Genomic DNA, 12,619 nt, shown 5'->3' on the forward strand with positions numbered 1-12,619 from the left:
TTGAGTGTTCAACAGGACCCAGCCATTCCATTCCTAGATATCGACCCAAATGAAACGAAAGTATTTGTCCACACAAAAACTTGTAACATGAATGTACATAGCAGCTTTTTCCATAATGGCCCCAGACTGGAAACATCACAAATGTCCATAATCAGATAAATAGATAGGCAAAATGAGGTACATCCATATGATGACATACCATTCAGTAATGAATTACAGGCAGATGAAGCAAAATGTGCAAACCTCAAAATCTTCAGACTGAGTGCAAGAATCCAGTCATAGGAGTCCTGCTCTTCTATTTCTATAAAATTCTAGAAAATAATAATTATAGTAACAGAAAGCAGAGACATTACTTTGCCAACAAAGGTCCGTCTAGTCAAAGCTGTGGTTTTTCTAGTAGTCATGTATGGATGTGAGAGTTGGACTACACAAAGAAAGCTGAGTGCCGAAGAACAGATGCTTTTGAATTGTGGTGTTGGAAAAGACTCTTGAGAATCCCTTGGACAGCAAGGAGATCCAACCAGTCCATCCTAAAGGAAATCAGTTCTGAATATTCATTGGAAGGACTGATGCTGAAGCTGAAACTCCAACTTTGGCCACCCAATGTGAAGAACTGACTCATTTGAAAAGGCCCTGATACTGGGAAAGATTGAAGGCAGGAGAATGGGACGACAGAGGATGAGAGGGTTGGATGGCATCACTGACTCGATGGACAAGAGTTTAAGCAAGCTTCAGGAGCTGGTGATGGACAAGGAAGCCTGGTGTACTGCAGTCCACACAACTGAGCGACTGAACTGGGCTGACTGACAGAAAGTAGATCAATGGTTGCCTGGGGCTTGAGGCAGAGGGAAAATGGACTAGAGAGAGGCATAAGGAATTTTTTGGAGTAATGAAAATGTTCCCACCTTTATTGTGCTAGTGTTTTCATGGGTTTATACAAATGTCAAAACTCACCAAATCATACACTTTAAAGGAATTACTTTATTGTACAAAAATTATATTCCAATTAAGTTGATAAAAAAAAGACTTGTTTAGTGACTGCCTTTCTTCCCCCTGGCAAATCATCTCCACCTGATCTGGCAAGGTTTGGAGATTTTTCATTGCTCTTGCCACCATCTTCTGAACACAGTCCAGGTAGCTCAAATTCCTCCAAGGGTGTGCCCAGAATTGGAACCAATGCAGCAAATGTGGTTTGAGCAGATTAGAGTACAATGGGTCTCTGTTCCTCCACTTTTTATTACTGTATACTCATATCAGGCTTTGCTGTTTTCAGACTTTCTTGTCTATCTCAGGTATTCTAGTTCAGTCAACCTGAATGTTGTACTTCTGTCAGTGCAGCTTAAATTTCTGTGGATCTTTCTGGAAGTCTGCTCACACTGATGACTGACATAGGGTTTGTCCCTGGGTCATTTCCTAACTGTAGAACCACATCTCTCTTATCCTAAAAATGTTCACATGTATTTCCCCTCTAGGTACTGAACTTTTCATTTCTCAAACTAAATTTGTCTTTTTGGCTTCAGGCCATATTCCAAGCCTGCCAAGATATTTTACATTTATGTCTTCTAATAGTCTCACTGCTTTGTCATCCACAAATGTGCCCTGTCTTCATTCAAATGGAAGATAAACTTGTTTAAGGAGCAAAAGTCAACGACAGAGCCCCGAGGCTTGCCAACAAAGATTTCCTTTGTAGATATCACAGATTATTCATCATTCATCAATAGTCTTTGGGTACACTTAGTCCAAATTGCTTTTAATCGGCCTAAATGCTTTTTCAGTTATATCACATTTCAAAAAAAACTAATGACAGGAAAACACTTACAATTTGATACTGATTTTAAGAGCAGGGTACCTAGTAGTTAACCCTACTACTATTGGCTCATGACTGAAGTGGGTATAAAGGGTTTCTGAAGGGCTTGACAATATTTCTATTTCTTTATCTGGATAATGGTTATAACAGTACATTCATTTTGTAAAAATTCTTTGCATTTACTTATCTGCATAATACCCTATTCCCATTTGATGTACTAATGGGAAATTAATGTGGTATTAATTTAAAAATTTTAACTTTAAAAAGTTTGCTTTTTGTAAAAAGCAGAACTCCAAATAACATAGTAAGATCATGTTCTTATTTTAAGAACCTGTATTTTTAAAGTGATAAGATGCAGCAAAATGTTAACAGTAGTATTCTGGGTGGTGAAATTACATGACTTTTATTTTCTTCTCTGCAAACTTCTCTTCAGTAATCAGAAAAATGATGTTCCTTATAATCAAGAAAAAAAATGAAATTTTTATTTTATTATGACTGATTGATTTCTGGGCTTGTGGGAGCCTAGTTCTTCAACCAAGGATCAAACCCAGACCCCTGCAGTGGAAGCTTAGAATCCTAACCACTGGACCACTAGGGAATTCCCAAAATTGTATTTTATTTTATTTTTTTATTTATTTATTATTATTATTATTTTTTTTTTGTCATACATTGATATGAATCAGCCATAGATTTACACGTATTCCCCAATACGTGTAAAATACAAAATTGTATTTTAAAGAAAATGCTTTCTAAATTGAAAACATATACAGTGTAAGGCATTGTTCTAGCACGATGCCTAAAACATAATGTTGTTGTTTAGTAAGTTGTGTTCAACTCTTTTGCCACCCCACGGACTGTAGCCTGCCAGATTCCTCTGTCCATGGCATTTCCCAGGCAAGAATACTAGAATGGGTTGCCATTTCCTTCTCCAGTGAATATTTTGGACCCAGGGATCAAACCCTTGTCTGCAGTATTGGCAGGTGGGTTCTTTACCACTGAGCCACCAGAGAAGCTCCTGAAACATAATAACGCTTGATAAACGAGTGAATGACCACTTCTCTACCTACCAGGCAAGGACTCCTTTCAAAAAAGCAATATCATCAGTTAACACTCTCAGCTCCCAGGGAATCCACGCTGGCCTCTAGCAATGACTACCTTCTTGTCTGAGTAAGCGCTCTCAAGCCACCTGTGTAATAATTCTTCCCAAAATGTTGCCAGGACCAAATCTGCCTCACTCGGCTTCCTCATAATTCCTTCAAGATTAGCTAATGGTCCTTTTCTGGGATCAAGACTCCAGGTTCTTTCAATCAGCCTGGTGTTTTCCATACTACATCTCATCCACCTTGAGGTGAGGACTATGGAGCTCCACTTTGCAACCATGATGGCGCTGTTCCTCTCCCTTCCTAAGCATGGAAATCAAGTAAGAACTCTGCCAGCTAGTACTGTACTTGCTTTATCGGGGCCTCTAAAAACACTACTTGCCTTTCTACTGCTACGAGCACAGAACAAAGCCTCATTTATTTTCTTTGCATTTCTTGAAAAACTCACACTTCTAACATTACTTAGGGAACCATACCACTAATTGGTATTGCCAATGGTTCTGTCTTTAATTGGATCCTTGTCTTTTTAAATCTTAGCTGAGGGCTCAGAGAGCATCAGGAGATGTCACTTTAAGGCCACAACTCTTGTCCCTAACACTTCTCTGCCTGCAGTGTTAGGCACTGCCTCCCACATATTCCACTCTTGAGGAGCTCTTTACCATGTTAGCATTTTTTTTAATTGATTTTTTTCATCTTTTACTTATTTAATTTTTGGTTGCACTGGCTCTTCACTGCTGCACACGCGCTTTCTCTAGTTGCAGTGAGTAGCGGCTACTCTTCGTCAGGGTGCTCAGGCTTCTCATTTTGTTGGCTTCTCTGTTGCGAAGCAGGGGCTCTAGGCGCATGGATTCAGTAGTTGTGACTTGCAGGCTCTACAGAGCAGGGTCAGAAGCTGTGGCGCATAGGCTTAATTGCTCTGCAGTATGTGGGATCTTCCCAGACCAGGACCAGGGATTAGATTCATGTCCCCCTGCCTTAGCAGGCAGAATCTTACCCACTGTGCCACCAGGGAAGTCCATGACTGATTTTTCAAAATTCAGTTTAATCCTTCCCCGAGGTCTCCCTATGCAGAGGAAGGTGCTGGGCATAAAACTCAAACTTGTGACCAGACTATGAGTCAACTGGATGGAAAGAGGCCTAAGGGAACAGCAGGATTCTCATGCTCTTTCCCCCAGTGCCATAAACCCTAAGACTGCCTCTTAGCTCCGAGTCAGAGGCAATCAGATTGTCTTCTGAAGTGATGTCTCAATCCAGGTCTCTTTGCTACCTGCTTTGTCAGCTGACTCTGAGGAACTAGCTTCTAGCTGAGGGGTTGGGAAAATAAACTTCTCTAGTTGATGTTTGTGAATCTTCCAAGTCCATTTTAAATGCACCTGCTAACACTAAACAGGTAGTGCTTTGCCCTCCAGAAACCTCTTTCTGAGCTTGCTTGCAGTGTTTCAGAGGGACAGAGGGGATCCCTGAACACAGCCTCTGCTTAAGCTCAACTCTGGCTCTGATTGCAGCTCCCTTCCCTTGATCTGGCATCCATAGCCAGGGCCTCTGCAGCCCTGGGTTCCAGCTTAGTGGAAGGGCATGCCTCATAGAGCCAACGCTTGCCACTCTTTCTAGCTGAGCCTGTCTGAGCTTGAGGAATCAATTCCAATCCTGTAAAAGACTTAAAGCTCAGGGGCCTTGCTGGGCAAAAGCCTTAACTGCTTTCCCATCATCACCACCCCTTTTTTGTTTTAACCTTCTTTAATACAGACTCCAGCCCCACAAACGAGCAGGGGCCTGTGGCGTCAGCCCTTTCTTCCTGTGTTTAGAACCTACTTTCTGGTGCTCGGAGTGTGACAAGTCAGGGTGGGAGGTGAGAATGGATTGGGGGAGGAAGGGAAGTTGTTTCAAGGAAGCCACAGATCAAGAAAATTAAATATGCTGAAAGGCTTACTTTAGGTTTATGCCTTAATCTAAAACTTTTTCCCTAAGAATTTTGAACTGGAAAAGGTGCGAAATGACCCCAATTCAAGCAAGGCAGTCAAAATTTTCAAACACGGCGTAATATGGTCCACTCTGGGTAGTATAGGAAAAAGTGTTATCTTTGCTGTTTTTAAACTTGAACCACTCAAGCTGTTGGTATGAGAGGAAAACAATATACATATAAAAGCAAGTTGACTTTCTTCTCACAGCTGGCCAACAAATCCAATTAAACTTTTTGTTCACAGTAGCTTATTAATTTTTAGTAGGTTATGTATTTTTGTAAATATTTGGCTGTGCCAGATCTTAGTTGCAGCATATGGGAACCATTTCCCCAACCAGGGATCGAAGACAGGTCCCCTGCATTGGAAACGCAGTCTTAGCCTCTGGATTACCAAGGAAGACCCAACAGAAGCATATTTAAACGGATGTGAATAATATTCTACACAATTTCATAATGTATATGTAAATATACTAGAATATATATATGTATATACACTAGAATATATCTGCCTTTCATGCAGTTATGAGATGTTTTGACGATTTCTATGATCCATTAAAAGTTCATTAGGATAATAATAAATACTGTGTATTTTTGTAGGCTCTTAATTTCATAAAGGACAAAGTATTGAAATTCCATTAAAAAACAAACCTTCTCTTCTTGGTCAAATTTAGCAGTGGTTTGTGATTTTAACTTCTTCCATTTTAAAACCTCTGTGAATCCTTTCCTGGCCTCATCTTTGGGTGGGGGAGAGGAGAAATGGATACAAATAGAAATGAAAGGAAGAAGAGATCAGAAGAAGCTAGATAATTGAAAACTGACTTGGTCTAAGTTCCCCTCCACCTGCTTCCTTTATTGATTTGGGTAATAACACCTCTACTTTGGATTATGTTCAATACCAAGAAAATAGATAGCATTTAAGTTATAAGAAGGAATCAAACTTCATGAAATTGTATATACCTTGATATTAATATCCTATAAAAATATAAGTTTTGTATTAAAAAAATAATAATCTGCTTTTCTCATCTATCAATATCCAAATTTAAGTAAAACTTAGGACAGGCAACTTACCATCTTTACTGAAATGGATACATATTCTCCAATTAATGTATGCTGTGTTCTAAAGTTCAAGAACAAATGGAAATTAAAATGCATTTCCCACAAAAACAACACAAATGGTGAATCAAGAGTTCCAGAGAGTTGACAACTACAACAAAAAGTCTTTGAGTTAGATTTCAATACTACTATGTGATATTCTCTTATGAAGAAGATTCAAAGACTAAAAAACTGCACAGGAAACAAAAGCTTTACTGTTTGTTGCTGTTCAGTAGCTAAATTGTATCCAACTCTTTACAACCCCATGGACTGCAGCAGGCCAGGCTTCCCTGTCCTTCACTACCTCTGAAGGTTGCTGATTAAAACAACAAAATACTTTAAGACAACAACTTTAAGACGTCACATCTGCAGAAAACGTGGCAATCTTTACATTAAGATTGGTTGAAATCCTAAGGTAGGTCTTCCTGATGGAGGCGGGTCAAGGTGTTATTGGATAAAAGGTGCCCACCAAACTGAGAAAGTATCTAGAGACCAAAAAATGAGGCAGGATACTTCATACAACCAAGCAATCAGATTATAGGGTAGTTTACTTAGAGGGTAGGATGGGATGGATGACATCCGGAAACATTTGCAGCTGCCACTGGAGATTTTTATAGTTAACCTAGGGTATAAGGGTACATGCTTGGAAAACAGGAAGTGCGTTCCAAAGTCAAGATTTATGAATGGGTAACTAGTCTCTTGGGTACTGGGAATACGTCAGCAAAGGTCTTCATTATTGTTTGGAGCCTAACAATAATAGAGTGCAGAGGCCACCTGGACCTAATGATCACTAAGTAGTATCTATTCACTACAAAGCCCTTGACAACAGGGATTTACTACACAGTACAGCCCTAGGTAGGGTCAGTTGAAGGACAGGAGGCACTGAACAGGCCCAAGATGGCATCAGTTATACTAACAGCCATTCAATATGGCAGAGGGTCCCTCTTGTAAGTGACTGGTAAAAAGGGCCCGTTGCTTTCCCTCCTGAATCACTATCTTCATCAGTGTTAGTTGGACCTGTCAGGGGTCAAGCACTGGGCAAGGACTATGTGCTTATCATTACTGATGCTCCTTTCATGACTCTCTTTCTCCCCAACTACTGTCCACCTACTTGCAGATAGCAGGACATGAATCGTTTTAATTTAACCCTCTCTCCCCATTTAGACATAATCTGCCTACTTCAGGTCTACATCCCCTGGAGAAGGGAAAGGCTACTCCAGTATTCTGACCTGGAGAATTCCATGGACTGTATAGTCCATGGGGTTGCAGAGTCGGACACAACTGAGTGACTTTCACTTATTTTTTTTCAGGTCTAAAATTATGTAGTCTTGATTAAATTTATAATCAAGGACTTCCCTGATGGCGCAGTGGATAAGAATCCACCTGCCAACGTAGGGGACACAGGTTTGATCCCTGGTCTGGGAAGATTCCACAGGCCTTGGAGCAACCAAGCTCATGTGCCACAACTATTAAGCCCGAGTGCTGCAACTACTGAAGCCTGTGTGCCTAGAACCTATGTTCTGCAACGAGAAGCCAAAAAAAAAGAAAGAAAGAAAGAAAGAAAAACAATGTATAATCAAGCAACAAGTGCACCTAAGTGATACTAGTGCCCTCCTTTTTAAGAGGGCCATCTGGAAAGGATGGGGAGAGGGAAGGCTGAGCAATGGGTTTACAAACAAAATAAGGATAAAGGAAGTAAAATTGAGATTCCAGCTTCTGCTTAGGGTCAACAAACTCACATAAATGCATGCACACACACACAGACATGGAGGAGCTCTTTGACATGAAATTGAAAACAAAAGCATTTCTACTTCATATAACACACCATGGTTTATGTATGTTTGTTCTTGTACAGCATAATTGGTTTGTGTAAAGGAGCCTCTTTGCCAGGGACTCAATCAAGGAATTTACATTTAGGGGAAACAAGTTTGCAGTACTAGGAATAGGAAGTAGAAAGCCTTTTGCCATTTTTCTAGGCACAGGGCCAGTCTTCAAGAAAATTTCGAAACAAGCTGTTTGGCTTTGACTTACTCCTACTCAGAATGTAAACACCAAGGGCCTTCGTGTGCCCTTTACCTAGGGCTACCAGTACCCTCAAATGTGCTGTGCCTTAACTTACCATTCCTGTTTTCTCACTTCGACCCTTAGCAAAACTTCTTTTCTCTTTGAGAAGATGGATAAGGCTCCATTTAGTAGCAGAATCTCTTGAAATTAAAATAATCAATAGTAAGGTAATATGTCAGGTAGTGGACATCTCAGAGATTTATGTTCTAAGACATAAAACTTAAAATTTCAAAATGAATCTCTGGTAGAATTTTAGGCAGAACAACAGGAAAGTCAGGTTGTAGGTATATGCTGGGAGATGGGGTCAAGTTTCCAGGGAGCTCACACTGAGCATGTATACAGTTACTTTGGAACATTTACACTTTCCATGACTTCCTCCCTTTATCTAAGGCTTAGCTCAAAATTCTGTAAAATACCACTGGTTGTTCTGGAGATCCTTCCTCACTTATTCACCCAATGAGACAGGGGACATTGTAGGGGGTGGGCAGAGGGTAATGTCACATCACAGAAAGAAAACGGCATACCTGGGTATAATATCTCCAGTAAGAGTGTAACTTTCAACCTAATACTAGTATGTTACTGCTCACAACGTATATAATATATATAGTTTAGGTAAATTATCAAGTTATAAAAATATACAATAAAATCTTATAAGAAACTCTGAAACAATGGATGCTTCATAATTCTCTTAAGACTACAATAAAAATGCAGCTATTGGCTAAATTCCATCAATTCTTTTTAATTCTCTTTGATTTGTTCTCCTCATCTTCTGCTTTCCTTTCTGCAGGTCGCTTCTTCAGCCCCTTCATTTTCCTGGTTTGTAGTTTGCTTAGGTCTTGCTTTTGCATATGAATTCTTCCATAAGTTGTACCAAAAGTATCATGAGAGACATTTTTCTTCTTCTTTGGCTATGAAACAGTAATATATGAAAATACAGTTGAGTCTACTATTATGAACTGATAAAAATCTAGTGTACAACAACTATCATTTAACAACTTCCATTAGTGAGCACCCTTTCAATGATATGGAATCTATAGCCCTATAGGTTCTTTCTTCTCAAACTCAGGTATATGCAGATCACTTGGAGATCTTGTTAAAAATGCAAATTATAATTCAGTAGGACTAGGGTAGAATCTCAGATTCTTCATTTCTACAATTCCCAGGAAAGTTATCAGATCACACTGAGAAGCAACCTAAGAGACTACTCTAATCATTGTCATGTACGGAGAGAAGGTCTTATGTTTAGCTTAAGGACTGTGACTATCATTTCAAATCTTTACTGGCATTCCAGAGATGCCATTTCTACTTGCTTTTTAAAACCATTCAAACGTCAAAACACATTTTATGGAAGTATGGGTTATACATCCTATGCTTGAAATTACATTTTCACAATGCCCAAAATGAGACCTATTTTTGCTGAAAACTGGCAGTCTTGGCTACCAGGAAGCACTCGGCAATACTTGATGCTTGGTTTCTACAATTTTATTATCCTTTATGATTGGCTTATTTGGTTCTTCCTTCTTTCTTTGGCTCTGAAAGTCTAATTTTATCTATTATATTGATCTGTTTATATATGTCCTTTAATATAATATGCTACAGATCCCTTCTGGAAAGAAGAGAGGAATATACAAAAAAAACAGCACCAATCTGCAAGTCATGTACCTTCAGGGCTTTGGGCATTTTCATAGATAATTTATAAAGGTCATCTGATGCTAGGTGTGTCCGCCTCACAACCAAATCCAATGAGGGTCCCATCTCTTCCAATTCAATCCGTGGTGTTCTACAGCCAGATTTCTTCAACAGCAACCTTTATGAAATAGCAAAAAGAAATGTTGCTTTGAATTTGATAATCAAAGTCCCACTCCTCCAAATATTTTTGTTCTAGAGAATTATAGTTCCATAAAATAACAAAATGTTTGGAAAGCCTAATTTTAATACTTTATATACAGACAGTCCTCCTAAGAAGTGAAATCTTTATTTGATTTCTTTATTTAAGGTTTACATAATTATATAAAAAATTTTAAGTGGATCTTTAAGACATTATGTTTACATAATTAACAAATTCTTATTTCTCTAAGACCCATTCAGAATCAACTTTTCTACAAAGCACAGACACTGATCTCTATAGATTGGAATGAATGTAACAAAACCATGACTTTCTGGATACCATATGTATAAATAACCTTGGATCCGAAAGCTTATGAGGAATACAGTGGGGGGAAGAAGGGAGATTCATTTAATTCTTTTTTTGGGAGTGATATCACAAGAACTGCTCAAAGACTTAAAGGTTATTTGTGCTGTAAGACTCAAATTTGTTACGGTGACCAGATCTCCGTACAGAAAAGGACTAAATAATAATGTTCAGAAAAGATGAGCCTTTTCACATAAAAGCCAGAATGAGAAAGAAGTAACAGTGACATAGAGAAAAGAAAGAACAGAAGAGGAAAGCAGAGCAAGTAATACCCAGGAATGAGCAAACACCAGGAAGCAGGAGCGAAATACGTAAAACCTTATTAAAAGCCCTGCATAACATGAAGACAAACAACCAATACAGTCCACTTACAGGAAGTGCTTTTACTGGCTTCTGGAAGAGTCACAATGATAGGTATGCTGTTATCAGACACAGTAGTTCACACTCAAGGCAAAAAGGAAAAACAAAACAAAAAACCCCAGAGCCTAGGATATGTAAAGAGCAGAAATGTTAAACAAGCAAGAACATACAAACGTTAAAAGATAAAATAAATGTTAGTATGGGGCTTGAAGGGAGCAAGCACTGGGAAAAAAAAGAGCTTAAACAAGGGCCCTTAAGCCACTCTCCTCACGGGGGTTCTGGGAGATGAGACCTGAGAGAAGGCCTGTCTCTGGCCTACTGTAGGGGAAAACATTTTTAGGAGCTGAAGATGGCTGACGTCATGCCATTGTCCTTAATATTTCACTCAAAGCATACAGGGGCAGTGACCATGTGACTCTTATTATCACAGGTTTTTCTCTTTTATTCTGCAATTGCCTCTACATCTTTCATATCTCAAATAAATTGTATTTATCATGCTGAACTCACATCCAGACTAAATCTTTGGAATTCCCTGGTGGACCAGTGGTTAGCACTCCTCACTTCCACTGCAGGGAGCATGAGTTCACTCTCTGGTTGGGGAACTAAGATCCCAGGCACGCCGAGCGGAACAGCCAACAAGAAAAGAAATGAAAAAAAAAAAAAAAAAAGACTAAATCTTGATTAATATCTTGTGTTCAGTAGATTAACTTAAGAAATCAAGGAAAACACATACATAAAATTTCAATGAAAAAAATTTCTGCCACTTAAAATGTTGCTGCTGCTGCTAAGTTGCTTCAGTCGTGTCCAACTCTGTGTGACCCCATAGACAGCAGCCCACCAAGCTCCTCCGATCCTCCAGGCAAGAATACTGGAATGGGTTGCCATTTCCTTCTCCACTTAAAATGCTAATTTCAGCTAAATGGAAAACTTGTCAATCCAGAACAGTTCATGGCATGCCTGATAGAGTCAGATTACCCAAGGACCTTTTTACTTATGCAAGTGTCCTCCCAACAGAGTAATCTTTTGAGCAGTATAGAAAGTTAATAAGATTGTTTCCATGTAACTACATATGTTGCTCCTTACTGATGAATTAATTATAGTGCCATACTAGACAGTGTGTGTGGATGATCTGGTTTCACTTCATTGAGTATGATTATTCTATTTCTACTTGATAGAAGGAAACTTACTCCAGCTTTCAGTTCTCTGCGTATGGTTTCTCGTGATAGAGCTATCATCTTTTCTTTTTATTGACAGAATTTAATCATGAAATCTAGAATCTAAAATCATTAAATGTTAATCTTTAAAAAAAAACAAACAACCATCTATTTACTCTTTCTCAGAGGAAATGTATTAAGAGAATTTATAAAGGATTTTTGTGATCATACTAAGGAAAATACATGAAGACTCTATTAAATATCAACTCTTAAAAAAATTAAAACCACTTCCTTTACCCTCAATGCCATCATAAACACTGCACTTCTTTTTAAAGCAGACATTTTGATTCCAGGCTTTTGTATCTCTAGTCAAATACCTACTATTGCCCAGAATATTTACACCCCATGTAAATCTCCATCTCAGATCCTAACCTCAAGTTCTGTTTTTTGTTTCCCTATAAGCTCTAAGTCAAATGTGACATTCAGTTCTAGGAGACTACTTGGTACACGATGCAGGGACACAAAGACAAACAGAACCCAGTTCCTTCCCTCTAGGATGGGTTTAGGCTATTAGATATGTTAATTGGTAATTTCTATATATATTTATGCATGATTTGCCTATTTCTTGAGAAAGACTGGCATTACCCTCTTGTTTAAATTGTAATTTCTTTATTTTTCTCCCTTTCACATCCCTCTCTTCTGTTGACATTGTTTTCAGTATTTAAACTCCCTGCCCAGAATGCTGTTTGCTTTTTAAAGTATGCTAATACTTCCTGTTCTGCCTATTTCTCCCCATAAAACCTACCCGATGCCATGGCAAAGGCATACATGGCAGTTATTCAAGATCTTCTGTCTCATATTAATAGTTCTGGCCCTACAGTGAACAAAATT

General features: G+C 38.8%; 1 protein-coding gene across 1 annotated transcript in view; it reads right to left on the minus strand.

Moving 5' to 3' along the window:
• Positions 1–7,763: 7,763 nt before the first annotated feature.
• The window catches only part of RPF2 (ribosome production factor 2 homolog), a 31,941-nt gene continuing 27,085 nt past the window's right edge, over positions 7,764–12,619 (minus strand). Inside the window, exons 9-10 of the mRNA XM_061131790.1 lie at positions 9,686–9,830; positions 7,764–8,931 (exon numbers count right to left, since the gene is read on the minus strand). Coding sequence (XP_060987773.1) covers positions 8,752–8,931; positions 9,686–9,830 — 325 coding nt within the window. The 3' untranslated portion in view covers positions 7,764–8,751. The remainder of the gene's footprint in view (positions 8,932–9,685; positions 9,831–12,619) is intronic.

This window comes from Dama dama, chromosome 28 (genome assembly GCF_033118175.1).
Source record: "Dama dama isolate Ldn47 chromosome 28, ASM3311817v1, whole genome shotgun sequence".
Classification (NCBI taxonomy): Eukaryota; Metazoa; Chordata; class Mammalia; order Artiodactyla; family Cervidae; genus Dama; species Dama dama.